The sequence below is a fragment of the Leucopleurus acutus genome, assembly GCF_964270905.1.
Source record: "Leucopleurus acutus genome assembly, chromosome: 20".
NCBI lineage: Eukaryota > Metazoa > Chordata > Mammalia > Artiodactyla > Delphinidae > Leucopleurus > Leucopleurus acutus.
This window is the reverse complement of record NC_139162.1, coordinates 47208586-47226413: the sequence shown is the minus strand read 5'-3', so window position 1 is coordinate 47226413 and position 17828 is coordinate 47208586. Positions and strand designations below refer to the sequence as shown.

Sequence of the window (17828 nt, the reverse complement as noted above, 5' to 3'; positions counted from 1 at the left end):
TTTTCAAGATTTTGCTAATTTACTAGATGGCGCTTATCATCTCAGGGATTTGAAAGTGCACGTTCTTGATTTCTACAGTTGGTGAATGAGGAAAAGAATGATGGGAAGAACTGGTGTGGGATACCTAGAAGAACTTCCAGCCCCAGGCCTCACCTACCTGCTGTTGAGGTGGTCCTGGCAGGAGCGCACCTCCTCTGAGCTGGGGTGGCCTCCTTCCACCAGTTCCTGAACTGTGCGGTTCACATCCAGGACACGGCCCATCAGACTGCTCATCTCCTGGTCCAGACTCTCAAATCTGCGGAAGAAGGATGGACGTGCTCAGAGAGGCCTGGACCCTGGGGCCCTGTTCACTGGGTTTTGGGAAGATGCCTTCCCCTGGTTCTTCTCTTAACTCTCCAACCTCACCTCCTTAGGCTCCTTTGCTGGCTTCTCTTCTTCTACCTGCCACTTAAATGTTAGATTCCTCAGCGCTCTGTCCTGGGCCCTCTGAGCTTTCCCTCACATCCTGCCTGGCCCATCTCACCCACTCCCACAGTCCTTGCCCCTGAACCCATCACTCACACATCTGTCTCCAGCTTCAACCTCATTCCTTTTGAACCTGTCTCCAACATTAAAGCCTGCTGTGCATCTCCTCCAGGGTCCTCACTGTACTCAAACTAGCTTCAACATCTCCCCCAATTTGTTCTTCCTCTGGGTCTCCATCTCAGGGACAGCCCCCGACCCCATTCCCTGGGCTCTGTTTTTGACAAACACTCCCCCCAAGCCTGTCTGCCCCCATGGCCTGTCTACTTGGGCTCCAGCCCTGGTCCAGTCCTGTCCTCTCCTACCTGAATCCTCACCCCAGCTGCCTCTCTGGGCTCCCAGCCACCACTCTCACCCCCTCCAACCTACCCTCCACATGGCAGCCAGGGAAATCTGTTTTAAGCTGGCCATGGTCCTCCCTTGTTTAAAACAATGCCCAAGGCTGTGGCTTGGCTAACTGTGGGCACAGTAACAGCAGGGACCAGGCCTGTGTTTCCAGGAATGCTCAGCCCAAGACCTGGAACAGGGCAGGAGCTCAATAAGTACCCAATGAATGAGTGGATGGGTGAACATGCTCAGAGAGAGAGGTGCAGAGGGTTCATCCACTATTTTAACAACCCATTTCTAAATCTGCCAACAGACCAATCAGTATCTAATGTGTCACATGGTGGTAACTGCTGTGAAGAAATGTGAAGTGGGGTGAAGGAAGAGAAAGTGACAAGGGTCAGAACAATTTTATAGCTAGGGAGGTAACATCTATGCAAGGGCAGTAGGAGTCACAGCGAGAGGGGTCAGGCTGGGACACCCCTGGAGGAGCTCAGGTTAATTTCATGCCAGGTGACTGTAAGCCTCATAGTAATAATAGCAGCCGCTCATGGAATGCTCCCTGGACCCAGGCATTTGCTAAGTAGTTTGCACATACTAAGTCATTTATGGTTCTCCAGTAGCCTGTGAGGTTGGGACAAATATCATTCCCATTTTACTGGAACCACCGGTTCCTGGTGAGTGGACCCGGGAACTGTTGAACCAAGGAAGGCGAGACTGTGTGCGTGAGGAAGGGGACCGGGGAATCCCACCAGTGCGCGCTCACCGGTGCTGCACCACCTCGACGTCGTCGAGTGAATCGGGCACACGCATGGCGAGCAGCCACTGTTCCTTCTCACCGATCCACAGCTCGCACGCGTGCACCTCGCCGAACATGCGGTAGACAGCGAGGGCATCCCGCAGCCACTGGCGCCGCAGAGCAGCCACCTCGGTCACCTCGGAGAACAGCTGCTCGGCCTCCACCACGCGCACCTGCAGTGCCACCACCAGTGGCCCGGCGCCGCTGGCGCCCCCCAGTGTCGCCAGCTGGCGCCGCAGGCCGCCCACGGGCCCGCGATGCGCCTCCACCTCGCCGGTGAGCGCGCGGTGCTGGCGGGCCAGGCGGCGGCTGGATGCTTCGTCGTGGCCGAAGTCGCCCGCGGCTGCTAGGCGGTAGGCGTCGCGGAGCCAGTCCAGAAGCCCGTCGAGGTCAGCACCGAACTGGTGCAGCGCCCGCGCCTCCAGCAGCCGCCGCTCGCGCCGCGCCGCCGCCTCTTCCAGCCGCTGCCAGCGCCGCCGCGCGCTCGCCGCGCGCTCCGCCAGGCCCGCCAGGTGCACCGTCTCGGCGCCCGGGCCCACGGTGCCACCGGCCGCGGCCAGCTCCTCGCCGCGCCGCAGGGCCTGCTGCAGCAGCACCCGCCGCCCGCCCACCTCGCCCTGCAGGATCTTGTGCTGAGCCAGGAGGCGCGCGGTGCTGTACAGGTCGTGGGCGCCGTCCGCCGCTCCCGCCGCGCCGCCGCCGCCCGCCGCCTCTAGGAGGCGCTCCTTGTCGCGGGCCCAGCTCTCGGCCTCCTCCAGCTCCTGCAGCAGCGCCCACAGGCTGCGCGAGGCCTCCAGTTCCGCGCGCCGCCCAGCCGCCTGCTCCTGCAGCTCCGCCAGACAGCCGTGCACGTGGTTCACGCGGTTGCAGATGACCTGCGGATCGCAGGGCTGGTAACCTGGACCAGGAAAAGGGGCAGATCCCGGGTTGGGCACGGGCCAGGGGGCGTCCAAGAGAGGGTGGTACAAGGCTACCTGCCTAGTCCTTGGCCCGACTTCATCAGATGCCAGGTTACACCTCCCCTCCTCCAGGCAGCTTTCCCTGACACCCCAAATCTGGAGCAGGCGCCTTCTCTGGCTCTCCCAGGCTTCTCTGCTTCCCATCCCAGCCCGGACCACTCTGCCTGTGACTCCTTCACCTAGCTCTGAACCCTCTGGGCCGTCACTGACAGTCTGTCTCCCCTACTGGATTGGGAGCCCCGTAAGGACAGGGCCAGGGACTGTCTCCAGCACACCATGTCCCCACCACTGCCCAGCACAGGGTGGAGCCCAGAGCAGTCACCTAGTGAAAACGGTGACTTATTGATTGAATGATGAATGGAAACAGAGATTCAGAGAATCCTAGAATGTGTATATTTTAGTGTAAATATACAGTGTTTTCCCTTCAGAAATGGACCCGATGAAACTTCTCTACTCTTAAGCTATGCTTCTGGGTTCCCTCTCTCATCCTCTGTTACCTTATCTATTAACCCAGTGATGACCTAAACTCCTTTTTTGTCTTCAAATATTTCACCTTCCTCCTGGACCTCTGGTTTGTGACTGAGAACTGTGAGACTAACTTAATGGGTTGCAGCCAGCATTTCTTTAATGAAATGGAATAGAATGAATAGAAAATATCAGAGGTAAGGGGAGAAGCATTGTTTTATAAAGGCTTGGTGTCTCTGTGTGTCTGTGTGTGTGTGTGTGTCTGCACGTGTGCCTGTGAACTCTGGGTCATGCGGTAAATGTATTTCTTACTGGGTCAAAAAAGTATGAGAGGGGCTTCCCTGGTGGCGCAGTGGTTGAGAGTCCGCCTGCCGATGCAGGGGACACGGGTTCGTGCCCCGGTCCGGGAGGATTCCACATGCCGCGGAGCGGCTGGGCCCGCGAGCCATGGCCGCTGAGCCTGTGTGTCCAGAGCCTGTGCTCCGCAATGGGAGAGGCCACGTCAGTGAGAGGCCCGCGTACCGCAAAAAAAAAAAAAAAAAAAAAAAAAGTATGAGAGACACTGCCCTAGATGGCCTGTGGGATTTCTGCATTTGTGGACATTCACTGAAATTGACCCAAATACGGAGGCATCCAACTGAATAATAAACATCAGCAGTATCCATGTATCTGGCCCTTACTCTGACACACTGTCATTTAATTCTCACAACCATTCTATGAGGCCAGCATCCTCCTTAGCTCCATCTTGCAGGTGAAGAAACTCACACCCAGGGAGGGAAGCTACTTGCCCAGGATCAGCTAAGAACTGGTCAAGCAGGACACCACACTCTGGACCACTTATCAGACAGCGCTGCCTCCCGTCACCATGACAACACACACCCCACACTAGCCTCTTTGCTGTTTCCACGGTGCTGCTGGCGCATTGTCACCAGGCACCGAGACCTCACAAGGAAAAGACCGAGGGAGCTTCCTTGACAAACATCCGTAAGAATGAGGATGAAGAGTGAAGGTGAAGGAGAGGGTCCCGACAGTGTCTCGTGGGGTCATGAGGTTGGTGATGGGCTGAGCTAGGATGGGGATGTCCGCACTGGGGCTTGGAAGGAGACCTCAACATCTGCTCTTAGGACATGACCCAGTCCATGAGGGTGAGAAACCCCTGACCATCCTGCAAGCTGGACAGCGTCTTCCTTTCCTAACAATGCTCCGGGATTCCCAAGGGCCATGGCTCCAGATAAAGGAGTGAGACAGGCCAGCCTCCATGCCCTCTCTCTGATCAGCTCTGCGGCTCTGGGCCTCAGTTTCCTCATCAGTGAGAAAGAAAAAAGCAGCCCTGATGCTGTCAGCACTCATACACAGTTGCACAGGACACAACGTCAGACAAGACCACTTTGCAAGAGGGATGGAGCGGGACGAAGAAAAGACCGTTCCACAATCACGTCTGAGAGCACCCAAAACAAAGTCACTGTGCAAACCACAAAAACAGCCACCACCCTGCCCGCCCCCTCACCTGGCCAAGGTGAACCGCTCCTGCCAATCCTGTTCCTCCCACTACCCGGATAAAAATGATTAAGATGCGCAATCATCTAATTACCCCCACTTCCTGACAGCATCCAATCTGCAGCAAAACACACTATGTTAAATCATCCCAAATCACCTAACACAAGCCCACATCCTATAACAAGCCCGTCTTAACATCCTCTTACTAAGATGCCCCATGGTTCCCCTGGTGTGTGCAAAGAACCAAAAAACCCAGCTTGGTTTGACTACAGCAGGGTTCCTGGTGGTCTTTGGCTGGAGGGCGTTGACATCAGTAAAATGAGAACGTTTTTAGAGCCAGTCTGGGTTTTGCCTATCAGCATCCAGTCCCTGCTTCTGCTAATAGCGCCCCACCCCGCTCCTTCTCAGTTCATGTCTTTGGAGGGAGCTGACCCCACTCTTGGCTCTGGGAGGGCATGTCACATAGATGTGGCCAATTAGATCGCTGGATAGCCTGGGGCCATAATGCTTGACTGAGTGATGGGAACGGGACCCACAGTGGGCTCATGAAAACTTTCCTTGGACCTTTTGCCAGAATATTGAGAGAAAGGGGCCTGTCTCTTGCTGGGTCTGCGAAGCTGCTGGATGATTCCAGATTTACACAAGGGGAGGGACAGCCCAATAGTGACACAAACATAAAGACTGGAGTCAGAAACAGATGGAGTCTTAAAAGCATCACTGAACTATCCCTGGATCCAGCCATACCTGAAGCAACACTCATCCTTTCCTGCACATTTAGTTACATCAGCCAGAACATTCCCCTTTCCTCCTTAAGTGAATTGAGTTTCTATCACTTGATGCTAAACAGGCCTTGACAATAATTACCTTACCCAGTCTTTTTATGGTATTCACTGAGATCGGCTGTGAAAGGCTTAGCACATAACAAGTGCTCAAGAAACGTGAACTATTACTGCAGAATCTCAAAGCAGGAAGAAGTCATGTGGTCCAACCTCTCACTCAAGGCACTAATTTCCCATGTGATATCCCTGATGGAGTGTGATCCTAGTTGGTGCTTGGATGCCTCCAAAGATGGGGAGCTCACTCCTTCATTCTGTCTCTCAGGAGACATTCTGCTTCTATTAGCACCAGCCCTGAAAGTCTCCACCCCAATCCCCAACCTCAGACTCACCCTGAAGCTGGGAGAAACGCAGGGCAGCAGCATTGAGTGCCTCCACCCGCTCACTCTGGGCCGAGATGTCCCCCTCCAGCAGTCCATGCTTCTGCAACAGGTCCTCTGCCTCCACCAGGTGCTGCCCACACTCCCGGGACAGCAGCTGAGCCTACAAGTAGGGGCAGCCCTGAGTATATTTTTGGCATTGGCCCTTAGGCCACTCACGCCCCCCACCCCACCTTCACCCATGCCAGCCCTCTGCTTCTCTACTCCATCACTTGAACTCTGATCTGTCTCAGTCTCCATGTATCTGTCATCATCTCTCTCCATCTCTGTCTCTCTGGATGTTCCATCTCTCATCGTCTCCACAATTCTGGGCTCTGTCTATGTCACCGTGTCTCCCTCTCTACGCCTCCATCTCCCCCTTCTTCTGTCTCTCTTTGCCTTCCCCCCTTTCTCATTTACACTTCTGTCTCCATCTCGACCTCTATCTCTTTCTTTCCATGTCTCTCCCTCTTTTTTAAAAAAATACTGGGACTTCCCTGGTGGTCCAGTGATAAAGAATCCACCTTCCAATGCAGGGGACGCAGGTTTGATCCCTGGTCAGGGAACTAAGATCCTACATGCCGCGGGGCAACTACTGAGCACCAACAACTACCCACGCGCCACAACTACTGAGCTCGCACATCTCAACTAAGACCCGACACAGCCAAAAATAATTAATTAATCTTTAAAAAATATTTATTTATTTATTTATTTGGCTGCGCTGGGTCTTAGGTGTGGCATGCGGGATCTTCCGTTGCAGCATGTGGGATCTAGTTCCCTGACCAGGGATCGAACCTGGGCCCCCTGCATTGGGAGCGTGGAGTCTTACCCACTGGACCGCCAGGGAAGTCCCTCCATGTCTCTCTTCGTGTCTGTACTTCTCTCTGTCTCTTTGCTTCCATCCTTCTTACCTCCATCTTGCTCTGTATCTGTCTATCTATCTCCAGTAGGTCTCCCTCTTTCTCACATGGATTCCATCTTCCTATGTGTCTTTCGCTGTAGCCATTTAGATTTCTTTTGCTACCTTTGGGTTTTCTTCTCCAGCTCTCTCTCTTTCTTTCTCTGATTTCTCTTTCTCTCAAATTGTCGCGATCTTCCTCCGACTTAATCTCTCTGCCTCTGTCTGTCCCTGACTCGCTCTGTCTCCATATTACTGTGTATTTTTATCTATTTCTCCAGATATTTTTCTCTCTTTCTCACATTTTCTTTTTCTGCCTCTCTGTCTCTCTCTGTATCTTTCACTCTTTCTTTACATCTTTCTGTCTCTCTCCCCTTCCCTCTCCATCTTTGACAACCCTTTCAGTGTATATACCCTTTCCTCCCCTCCTGGCATGCCACTCCCATCACTGGCCCCTGATCTGGCCCCTACCTGCATCTCCTCCATCCAGTCCACCATGTACACCATCTCCTGGAAGACTTTCTGCAGGGCCAGGTTCTGCTCGAGCCGTGTCCGCCGGGCACCTACCAGCCCAGTCAGCAGGGCCCACTGCCGCAGGACACTGTCACGCCGGGCTGCCACTCGGCGGGCGTCATAGTAGCCTTCAATCGCCAATGCCTGGGCCAGCTCGGCCACGCCCTGCACCCGCTCCTCATAGGCTGCAATGTCTGCCTCAATCGCTTCGTGCTTCTTCATGGCTGCCTCCACTGCTGGCAGCTCATACCCAAAGTTGTCCTGGGGCAGGGCAGGCCACACACACTCATCCACGTTGCCTCAGCAGTCAACCTGTTACCTTGAGCCTGTGTGACCCTGGAAACTCCCCCACCGGCTCCTGTTACCCTGGAGACCAGCCCCACCACCCCAAGTTGCCCTGGAGACCAGCTCCACCCTTCCCTGTTACCCTAGAGACAAGCCCCACCATCCCCAGTTACCCTGGAGACCAGCTCCACCACCCGCAGTTACCCTGGAGATCAGCTCCACCCTTCCCTGTTACATCTCTAACCCTAAACTTGTTACCCAGGAAATAGGCCCCACCCTTCCATTTCCTTAGAGACTAGGGACCAGGCCTACCATATCCTGTTACTTAGGAGACCAATTCTATCCTCCTGAGTTACACTGGACACCAGATAACAGCCTCCTTTGTCACTTAAGAGATAATTAGATACTCTCCCTATTCTGTCCTCTCTAGTTACCCTGGAGACCAGTCTCACCCTCCTATTACCCTGGAGAGCAGGCCCACACCCCTCCCCCACCAAACACTTAGGAAACCAATTCTCCCTTCCCACCTTCATTTGTCACCTAGGAGACTAATCCAACACTTCTCTGTTGCTTAGGAGATCAAGTCTCTCTCTCTGGTCCCAGGGCCATCAGCGCCAGCCTCCCTCCCTTTCCCCCGGAGCCAAGCCCTACGCCCTGTACCTGGGAGACCAGGCGCTGGTTCTCATTCAGCCAGCTCTCCCGCATAGCCACCTTGTGGTCAAACCTCTGGGCTAGTAGTTCCAGCTTCTCCTGCCGGATCAGCTCAGCCCGTAGGGCAGCCTCCCGCTCATGTTCTGCCTTCTCCAGCTGTCCCCATGCCTAAGGAGGCAGGAGGAGGCAGTCAGATTCCAACAGCTGCCCACAGTTTAATGGCCCTGGCTTCTCTATTTGAGGTCACTCCTAGCACTTATGGCACCTTGGCGCAGATTGGGGAAAAAAACGTTGCTTCCTCGGGACCCTTTACTGCTGGAAAAACCATCAGAATGAATACCCAGTCCATGATGTCTGCCATGTGAACGGCTCCCCTTGAGCAGTGCACGACCTACACAACTTCACAGAGCAACCCTTCCTCTCCCCCTACATCCTCAGCCTCACCTTGTCAATATCCCAGATGCCACAGCCCTCCCGTGGCACGTAGAGGCGACGGTTGCTGGCACGCAGTTTGCTCTGGATGCTGAAGAGCAGCACCTCCAGGTTCCCCTTCTCCTGAAACCTAAAGGGGCCTGAGCTCAGGAACCCTGCCTCCACACCCCCACCTGCCACCCTCCCCCTGGGCTGGGCCTCACTTGACGGGCTTCTCCAGTGTGCAGTAGGCTGTGAAAGCCTGAAGCTGCTGCTGCACCCCACTCAACGAGTTGGCAAACTTCTGGTTGCTGATGAGGCCCACGGTGCGGTGGATCCAGGCCAGCAGCTCGGCTGCCAGCTCCTCGTAGCGCTCAATGATCTTCCCCACCTCCAACACCTGGTCCAGGACCTGACCCGGCAAAGGAAGGTGGGGTCAGCCTCATCCCGGATATGCCCCCATATGGTTCCCAGGCTCCCACCCTCCCCATTCCTTGGCTCCTCTTACCTTCCCAATTCGCTTCCCCTCCACAGCCAGAGCCTTCATCTTAGAGAAATAATGGTAGAAAGAGACCACATAGGTGATGATGGACTTCTCATCCGGAGCCTCCATGTTCACATCTGATGATTAAAGGAGAGTGAGGGAGCAGGATGATGAGCGCTCTGACAGAAAGACCGAAGGTATTAAGTGGTGGGAGGGAGAACTCATTCTTACTTGCTGTGTGACCTTGGGCAAGATAACTAACCTCTCTGTTCCTTAGTTTTTGTATCTGCCCAGTGGGCATCTACCTACCTCATGGGATTAAATAGTGCCTGACACATATAAACCACCATAGAGAGATTATCTCTAATGATTTCTTATTTTTTTATTTTTGGCTGCTTTGGGTCTTTGTTGCTGTACACGGGCTTTTCTCTATTTGCAGTGAGCAGGTTTTTTTCTCATTGCGGTGGCTTCTCTTGTTGCGGAGCATGGGCTCTAGGCGCGTGGGTTTCAGTAGTTGCAGCTCATGGGCTCAGTAGTTGTGGTGCACGGGCTTAGTTGCTCCACAGCATGTGGGATCTTCCCAGACCAGGCTCGAACCCGTGTCCCCTGCACTGGCAAGTGGATTCTTAACCACCGTGCCACCAGGGACGTCCCTCTATAATGATTTCTGGAACACACTATTCTACCTTCTACCTCAGGGCCTTTGCACATGTTGTTCTGTCTGAAACACTGTTCCTTTTCTTCATGCCAAACTCCTACTCATCCTTCAGGGCTCCACTCAACTTAAGTGTCCTCAAATAAGCCTTTCTGTTCATCCTGTCTAGAGCTGGTCTCCTCCTGTTATTCTTCCTCATAACATCTTATCATTTCTTCCTAGAACGAATCACAATTTATAATTACATATTCCCTTATGTGATTATGTTCTTACCTAGAGTTTGAGCTCCATGAGGACAAGGGCTATGCCTGTCTTTTGCCACTGTTCCTTCCATGCCCAGCACACAGTAGGAGCTCAGTAAATACATACACTAAGTGTATGAATGGTATGTGAAGTTTGAGGTCAAGGACACAGGCTCTGGAGGCAGCCTTGAATCCCAGCTCGACCACTTACTCACTGAATATCTATAAAATAGACCTAACTTCTTTGAGCTCAGTTTCCCCATTGTTACAGTAAGGACAGTCACAATGCCAGCCACCTAGAAACACTATCAGTATTAGAAAGAATAACCTGGCACAGAGGAGAAACTCAGTAAATCCTGATTATCATTTTAATTTACTCATTGAATGCACAGCATTATACTTTGCCCTTATCCTTCCTCAGCTCATGAAACTGACATCCAATAAACACCTGCTATGTGTCAGGCACTGTAAGAGGCAAGGTAGAGAAATGATTCAGACCATGAATTCTGGAATCAGAAAGTCCTGTTTACTGGGTTTTCAGTGTGACGCTGGGCTACTGACTTCACGTCTCTGAGCCTTCGTTTCCATCACTTTGTGACAGGATTGATGACTTCTATCCAACCAGGTCAGTGTGAGGATGAAAGGGAACAGTGCTGATACAATTCCCAGCCATGTGCTTGGCACATGGTAGATGCTCAGAAAAAGGGAGTAACCCTTATTCCAGATATGGGGGATTGGTGGGGTATGATTATGGCCATTATTGCAGAGATGGGAGGTTGGTATTGGGTGAGATCATGGACTGGGAATGAGGTTGAAGTCGGGGGTGGGGTTGGGAATAAACTGAAAATGGGAAAGGGGTTGGGGATGAGGACAGAGTTGTGGATGGGGACAGACAAAGGCATGAGCTGGGGATGGGGAGGGGGGTGGGCATGGGAATAGGACAGTGCTGCAGATTGGGTTGGGGATGGTGTTGGCTTCAGGGATGGGGCTGGGGTTAGGAAGAGATGGGGGTTGTGTTTGGTGGGGAGGTGATTAAGGATGGGGAAGGGGGTTAAGCTGAACATAGGAATGGAGATGGGGTTGGGGCTGAGGTAGAGATAGAGAAAGTAGAAGATGTGGGGATGGGAAGGAGGTGGGACTGGAGATGAGGAAGGGGAGGGAGATGGGAGGGAGCTGGAATTTGAAATGGCCTTGGGGTTTAGGATGATACTGCAGCCAGATGGGGTTGAGTTTGGGATGGCACTGGGGCTGGGAGTCCCCCAAGAGGAAATCTGGGCTGGGGCCATGCAGAGCTCACCCTCAGGGTCCAGCAGACGTGCCAGCCCCAGGTGCTGCTCAGCCGTGCGGAAAGCTCTCTGCAGGTTGTAGTTGGCGTTGGACTTGGTGAGTTTGCTGAAGTCCACGAGATCGGGCCTGGGCAGGGGCACAGAGAGGGCAGGCAGCAGGCAGGCTCCAAAGCCAGTGGGCAAATGGATGAAAAGACATCCTTGTCTGAGTCCCACCCAGGGCGAGGGCAGGAGGAGCACGACCCGGCCAGTGGGAAAGCTGTGTGTGCTGGTGCGTGTCTGTACAGCACTTAGCTGTGGGTGTGAGTGCTGCATGAGGGCACACGTACGTCTGACTTCATGACGCACACGTGTCTACGTGGGTGCGTTTCTGTACAGTATTGTGTAGTGCTTGGAAGTCTGAGGTCTGGAGCCAGCGCGCCTGACTCAGGACCCAGCTTGGCCATTTCCGGGCTGTCACTCTGGGTGAGATACTGCATCGCTTTTGTGCCTCAGTTTCCTCGTTTGTAAAATGGGTAGAATAATAGCATCTGCCTCATAGGGTCATTGAAGATTAATGACTTATTGGAAAGCACTTAGACCAATGCCAGTACACCCAGTAAATTGTCCCTTGTTAGCAGGACCCTGGTTACAGCCTGCGGGTTTCTGGGTATGTCGGTGGGGCTGGGTCTCCCCATACGTGCATGAGTGTGTACATATGGGTTCTGGCTTCCCTCACACTAGAGCAAGTCCCTCCCAGTCTCTAGGCCTCAGTTTCCCCAAACTGTCACATGGTCAATCATGACGTGGGTGTAATTTGTCTGGGTACCCTTCCTCAGCCAGCTCAGCCCCGGGCCCTGAAGTATGAACAGGTGGGTTCACGGGGAGCCAGATGGGGGGCCTGGGAGCTCACCATGAGGAAGGACTTTCTGATGGGAGGAGATGCTGTGCACACTCCAGAGTGGACCATCCATGGGGAGTGAGCTGCCCACCCTGTGGGCATCCAAGCAGTAGGCAGACGTAGAAGCCATATATGTTCATGAGTATATTCCTGTGTGCACACATCTGTGCAAGGGCACACGTGTTTCCATGTGTGCACAGGGTATGTGGCCCGGACAGGGGTCTGTGTGTGCATCTGTGTGTAAGTGTGTATGTTAGAGCATGTGTGCGAACGGAAATGTGTATGTGTGCAGAGAGGTGAAGGGGGTGGGTGCTGTGTCTGTGTGTGTCATCTATATACATCCGTGTACAGGTGTGTACCTGAGGGGTGGGGGTGGGGGTAGCGTGCAGGGCAGGGCTGCCCCAGGCCAGGTGGTACCTGTGCCGGTGAATTAGGGCATTGAAGGCCAAGCCGTCCCGCCAGCTGGTGGTAAAATTCTGGATGTTTACCTCAGGGTAACTGGCAGCATGGAAGGGAGAGACAGAGGCAGAGATGGAGAGAGTCAGGAGGAGAGAGGCAGGAAGGGAGAGACAGACAAACAGAGATGGATTGATGGATGGTTGGTTAGATAGATAGACAGATAGATAGGAGATAGATGATAAAAAATAGATGATAGATAGGTAGGTAGATAGAAGGGTAGATAGATACAGATGATATATAAGTAGATAAGGAAAAAAGAGAGAGAGAGAGAGAAAGAGAAAGAAAGAAAGGAAGGAAGGAAGGAAGGGGAAAGAAAGAAAGAAGGAAGGAAAGAAAGAAAGAAACAAAGAGCCAGGAAGATGGAAAGAGAAAGAGAGAGAGAGGGAGAGGGAAGGGGACAGGAGAGGAACAAGAAAGACAGAGAGGCAGAGGGAATAAGCAAGAGAAGGAAAGGAGAAAAGAGGAACGGACAGAGATAGAGCAAGATACAGACAGAGATGGGGAAAGAAAGGAGTGGGGAGAGAGATATAGGAGGGGAGAGAGGAGGGAGGGAGAGATCGGAACAAGGAAAAGCAGACATAGAGGTAAACACAGACACACGGAAGAACAGATAGCATTGCAAGACAGACAGAGAGCCCCAGGAGGACAAGAGTCAGAGAGCCCCGTCTGCATCCATACCTGCCCCTCCTGCCTTCCTCCCAGGGCTGCTCCCCAGAGGGCAGTTCAGTTTCAGGTCAGGCCCCGCCCAGCAGGGGGACCAGGGACATGCCCGGTGGTGTCTGTGAGCCCCTCTTCCCAACCCCACTGCAGGTACCAGGACCCTGAGCTGCCTGAGCCCTGGTGTGTGCCCCCCTAGACTGAGGGGTGGCTGCTTTCAGGGGTGGGGGGCCGGGGGAAAGCTTGGGCATAGGGTCGGGGGTCCACCTAGGTGCACATGAGGCCTTTTGAGGTGGAGGACGAGACGAGGGGAGAGAAGGGAGCAGGATGGGGACAGCCCACCACCTTCCGACATTGTTCCCTGAGGAGTCCGAGTTCTAAATTTGAACCTGGCCTTCCGGATTGTTATACAGGTTTATTCATCAAGGTCGGAAGAGTTTGCTACCAGTTTGTTAATTTCAGATATAACTTTTGATGCTGAGGATTTGGGCTGCCCCTTGCGCTCCTGTCCCAGAGGGAAGCCCAGAGGTTAGGGCCTGGCCCTCCTGGGGGTGGGGGAGCTTATGGGGGTAGGGGAGCTTACCCAGCTGTCTTCATCTGACACCACAAGAGCAGCGCGTCCTTGGCCGAGCGAGTCTCTCTGTTGTCCTCAGTCTCAATTTTGATGACTTGAATCTGTGAGGATACAAAACATGGCTGTTGGGGTGTGGAGGGCTTGAGCCTGGGAGTGGCAGAGGAGATGGGGGAGGCAGCTTCAGGCAGAGGGTGGGAGCACCCCTTCTCTCCCCTTCCCCTTCCCTTATGGCATGTCCGCTCCTCCCTCCTCCCAGAGTCTTTCCTACCTGGCCCCCTCTTCACCTCCCTATGGCCACACGGTGGTCCAGCTCCAGTCTCTTCCTTGGGCTCCCAGCTTCCAATTTTGGCCACGACCCCCAACCCAGAGGGATCCTTCTAAATCTGATTATGCCCCTCCTCTTGATAAAACTCTCTAATTTCTCCCCATCTCAGACAGAGTAAGATCGAATTGCTAATCACAGATCACCAAGGCCCTGCCGACCCTTCTGAGCTCAACTCCTCCCTGTCTCCCCCCTGCCTCCCAGTCTCTAGCCATACTGGTCTTTCTGTACCTGCAACATGCCAAGCTCATTCCCACCCCAGGGCCTTTGCATCTGCTGTGCCCCCTGCCTGGAATGCTTTCTCCTTTCATCTTCATTCAGCCATCAGCTTCTCAGAGAGCCCTTCTCTGGACACCGATGCTAAAATCTCAACACAATCAATGGGATATTTTAGATCACTTTTACTGCTTTATCATAATCTATTCTTTGCTCATAGCTCTTTTTACTTCTCTGCCTAGAATTCATCCTCTTCCCATATATGTCTTGTTTGCACGTTGACGTGTTTATTTATTATGTCTAACCACCCCCCCCCGCCCATGTCTTGCTCCATAAAACAGAAAATTTGTCTATTTTGTTTCTGAACTGGAGCAAGGTTGCCTGGATTCCAGTTCCAACCCTACTACCTAGCTGTGTGATCTTGAGCGTTTACTTCGCGTCCCTCGGCTTCAGTTACCTCACTGCTAAAATGGAATAATGAATAGTACCTCATTTATGCGGTTGCTGTGCATATTAAATGCCAAGTGCTTAGAAGAGAATAAAAACTATGTAAAAAAAAAAAAACTGTGTAAACGAGGATCATGATGATGGTGGTGATCATGATTTTTTATAACAGGGTTCCTGGAACATATTAGGAATATTTTTGGAATGACTGATTGAGTGGGTGAGGGACACCCTCCTAAGGCCCCACCCCGGGGGTGGGCTGGGCTGGGGTCACTTGGAGATCACCTGGAAGCGCAGGATGATGGTCCAGACCAGCCCGAGGGTCAGTCGGTGGTTCCCGTCCACGATGTCATGTGAGCCCACATTCTCCAGGTGCACACGCTGCTCCTTCAGGAACTGCAGTGCCTTGTCTACATTCTCCAGTGAGTGGATCCTCATGCGACCACGCGTGGGCCTTGGCTAGGGCGGCAGGGGCATTAGGAAATCCGGCACCTGGCCAAGAGCACTGTGCCCTCGACCCCACCCCTTCCAAAGAAGGCCACTCCCATAACTACAATCCCCAACCCCACGTCCAAGTCCAGGCCACGCCCCTTCAGTCTTATCAAAGACCCAGGACCTAATCCTTCTAAAGAAGGCCTGCCCCGTTCATAGCCAGAACCTTTCAAGTCCTGTCCTTCCAGGGCTTTATCAAGTTCCTGGCCTCGCCCCTTCAACTTAAGCTCCACCTCCAAGCTGATAGCCACACCTTTTATTATGAAGCTCCGCCTTCCGCCTGTAGCCATACTCCCGCCCCTTCCATTGGATCTCTGCCCCAGGCCACCAATGTTTTGCCACTAGTTCCACCCCTCACTTCCTCCTTTTCAGGTCCCTGTCTAGAGCCACGCCCATTCCTATCAAGCCCCGCCCCACCCCAGGGCTCTCCTCTTTTTTTATAGCTCTGTTCCTTCCAAGGGTGTTTGTTCCTATTCTCTAGCCATGCCCCTCACGACTTCTTGAGCTTCAGACTCTGGTCCTTTAATCAATCTCTAGCTCCATCAGAACACCACCCTTTGCGATGAAGTCCCATCCAAGCCCAGAAATACAACTGCAACCCATACAACAAGCCACACCCATACAAGAGTTCCGTCTCGTCCCCCAGACTCCCGCGACCTAGGCCTCACGCTTCCGATGACAACCACGCCCTCAACCACAGACCCCCTACAACAGAGCTCTGCCCGTGTTTTCTAGCCATGCCTCCTACTACCGCATACCCAGGCCGGTCCCTTTTAATAAAGCTCCTCCCTTTTCCAATAGCCCCACCCCTTCCAGCGGAGCCCCACTCAAGCCGAGTCCCGCCCCGAAGGGCAGCCCTCTCTGACGGAAACCCGTATCTGTTCCAAGCCACACCCCCAGGCTCCTCACAACCAGGCTCCATCCCTGGGTCGTGAACCCCGCCCACCCAAATGAGGTGCCTTTTACCCACCCAGCCTCTCTAGGTCGCTCCATCCACCCATTAGCCAGGCCTGCAGTAGTCCAGCCCCAGACGCTAGGGCCGCCCCCTTTACCCAGCCCTTACGGCCCCCTCACCAGCTGCTCCCCGGACAGCACTTCCAGGAGCCGCGTGAGCACGAAGCCATCCCTGAGGTCCGCATAGAGGTCCCCGATGTGGCAGCCAACGCGAGCGAGGTGCGAGTTCACCCACTTGGTGAAGGTTTTCTTCTGCACGGCCTCCCGCTCATCTGAAGGACAGGCCCTGATGAGCCCTCGTCTCCTCCAGGAACTCCCCCTTCCAGCTTCACCCCAGCCCTCCACCGCCCAGCCAAATCGTGCTCAGGCCCAGCTCCCTGCAACTATCAGGTCTTTGGGCAGGCGGCTCCTCCTACCTGGGACGCCCTCCCCCTCTGGCCCCCCATGCCCACCTGGAGACCGCTTCTCTGTCCTTTAAAGTTTTCCTGAGATGTCACTTCCACAGGAAAGCTGCCCTGTTTCTTACCATAGTCAGCGCTGTTCATTCGTTCAGGAAATACCTGAGCACCCACTATGTGCCCCACACTGTTCTAGGCTCTGAATACGAGGCAGAGCTCAGTTTAGTGGGGACACATAATACGCTAGGGAGCCACAGAGGGTTAAGGAGGAAGAAGGACAGGATGAGAGTTGGGTCTCAGGCTTCTGTGGGAAGGGTGGATCAGAGAGGGCAAGAATAGCAGCCCAGAGCCCAGGGAGGAAGGGATTGGGGAAAGGACCCAGGAGAGAGAGGAAGAGGCTGGACCAGGGCAGAAGCTGAGGGGATGGGAGGAAGAGGCATACTGGAGAGTTATTTAGAGATGAAAAAGTAAGAGTCAGCCACTGACAGGCTGTGGGGAATGAAGAGGAAGGAATATGCTAGACTGAATGTTCCTTGAGAGCAGGAACCACATCTCCCCCTCTGTAGTAGCTGGACTGCCAGGTTTCCCACATCCCTGGGGCAAGAAGTAGGCGCGGGATTACTTAAGCGGGTGGGGAGGAGGAATGTGTACAACTTCCGCCTTGCTTGCTTACAAAGAAATTGTTTGGGACCTCTCTTCCCTCTTCCCGTTTTTGCTGTTGTTTTTTTTGGCGGCGTGGCATTTGGGATCTTAGTTCCCCAACCAGGGATGGAACCCGTGCCCTTGCAGTGGAAGCACAGAGTCCTAACCACTGGACCGCCAGGCAGGGAATTCTCGCCCCATTTTCTTTTTTTTAAATAACAGTTTTAGGGACTTCCCTGGTGGCGCAGTGGTTAAGAATCTGCCGGCCAATGCAGGGGACACAGGTTCGCTCCCTGGTCCGGGAAGATCCCACATGCCGCGGAGCTACTAAGCCCGTGTGCCACAACTACTGAGCCCGCGTGCCTAGAGCCCGTGCTCTGCAACAAGAGAAGCCACCGCGATGAGAAGCCTGTGCACCACAACGAAGAGTAGCCCCCGCTCGCTGTAACTAAAAAAAGCCCACGTGCAGCCACGAAGATCCAAAGCAGCCAAAAATAAATAAATAAAATAAATAACAGTTTTAGTATGAGCTACATTCCCATACTATAAAATTCACCCTTTTAAGGTGTAAATTCAGTGGCTTTTAGGATAGTCACAGAGTTGT

At 53.6% G+C, this 17828-nt stretch overlaps 1 protein-coding gene across 2 annotated transcripts in view; it reads right to left on the bottom strand.

Moving 5' to 3' along the window:
* Nucleotides 1–17828, bottom strand: part of SPTBN4 (spectrin beta, non-erythrocytic 4) — a gene marked incomplete at its 3' end in the record, with an annotated part of 69681 nt that overhangs the window by 42217 nt on the left and 9636 nt on the right. For both annotated transcript variants that reach the window (XM_082863341.1, XM_082863342.1), the window contains exons 2-14: nucleotides 16305–16456; nucleotides 15024–15197; nucleotides 13766–13857; nucleotides 12484–12564; nucleotides 11198–11313; nucleotides 9028–9140; nucleotides 8744–8931; nucleotides 8553–8670; nucleotides 8118–8276; nucleotides 7131–7433; nucleotides 5735–5885; nucleotides 1613–2543; nucleotides 158–295 (exon numbers count right to left, since the gene is read on the bottom strand). In XM_082863341.1, coding sequence (XP_082719467.1) covers nucleotides 158–295; nucleotides 1613–2543; nucleotides 5735–5885; nucleotides 7131–7433; nucleotides 8118–8276; nucleotides 8553–8670; nucleotides 8744–8931; nucleotides 9028–9140; nucleotides 11198–11313; nucleotides 12484–12564; nucleotides 13766–13857; nucleotides 15024–15197; nucleotides 16305–16456 — 2716 coding nt within the window. The remainder of the gene's footprint in view (nucleotides 1–157; nucleotides 296–1612; nucleotides 2544–5734; nucleotides 5886–7130; nucleotides 7434–8117; nucleotides 8277–8552; nucleotides 8671–8743; nucleotides 8932–9027; nucleotides 9141–11197; nucleotides 11314–12483; nucleotides 12565–13765; nucleotides 13858–15023; nucleotides 15198–16304; nucleotides 16457–17828) is intronic.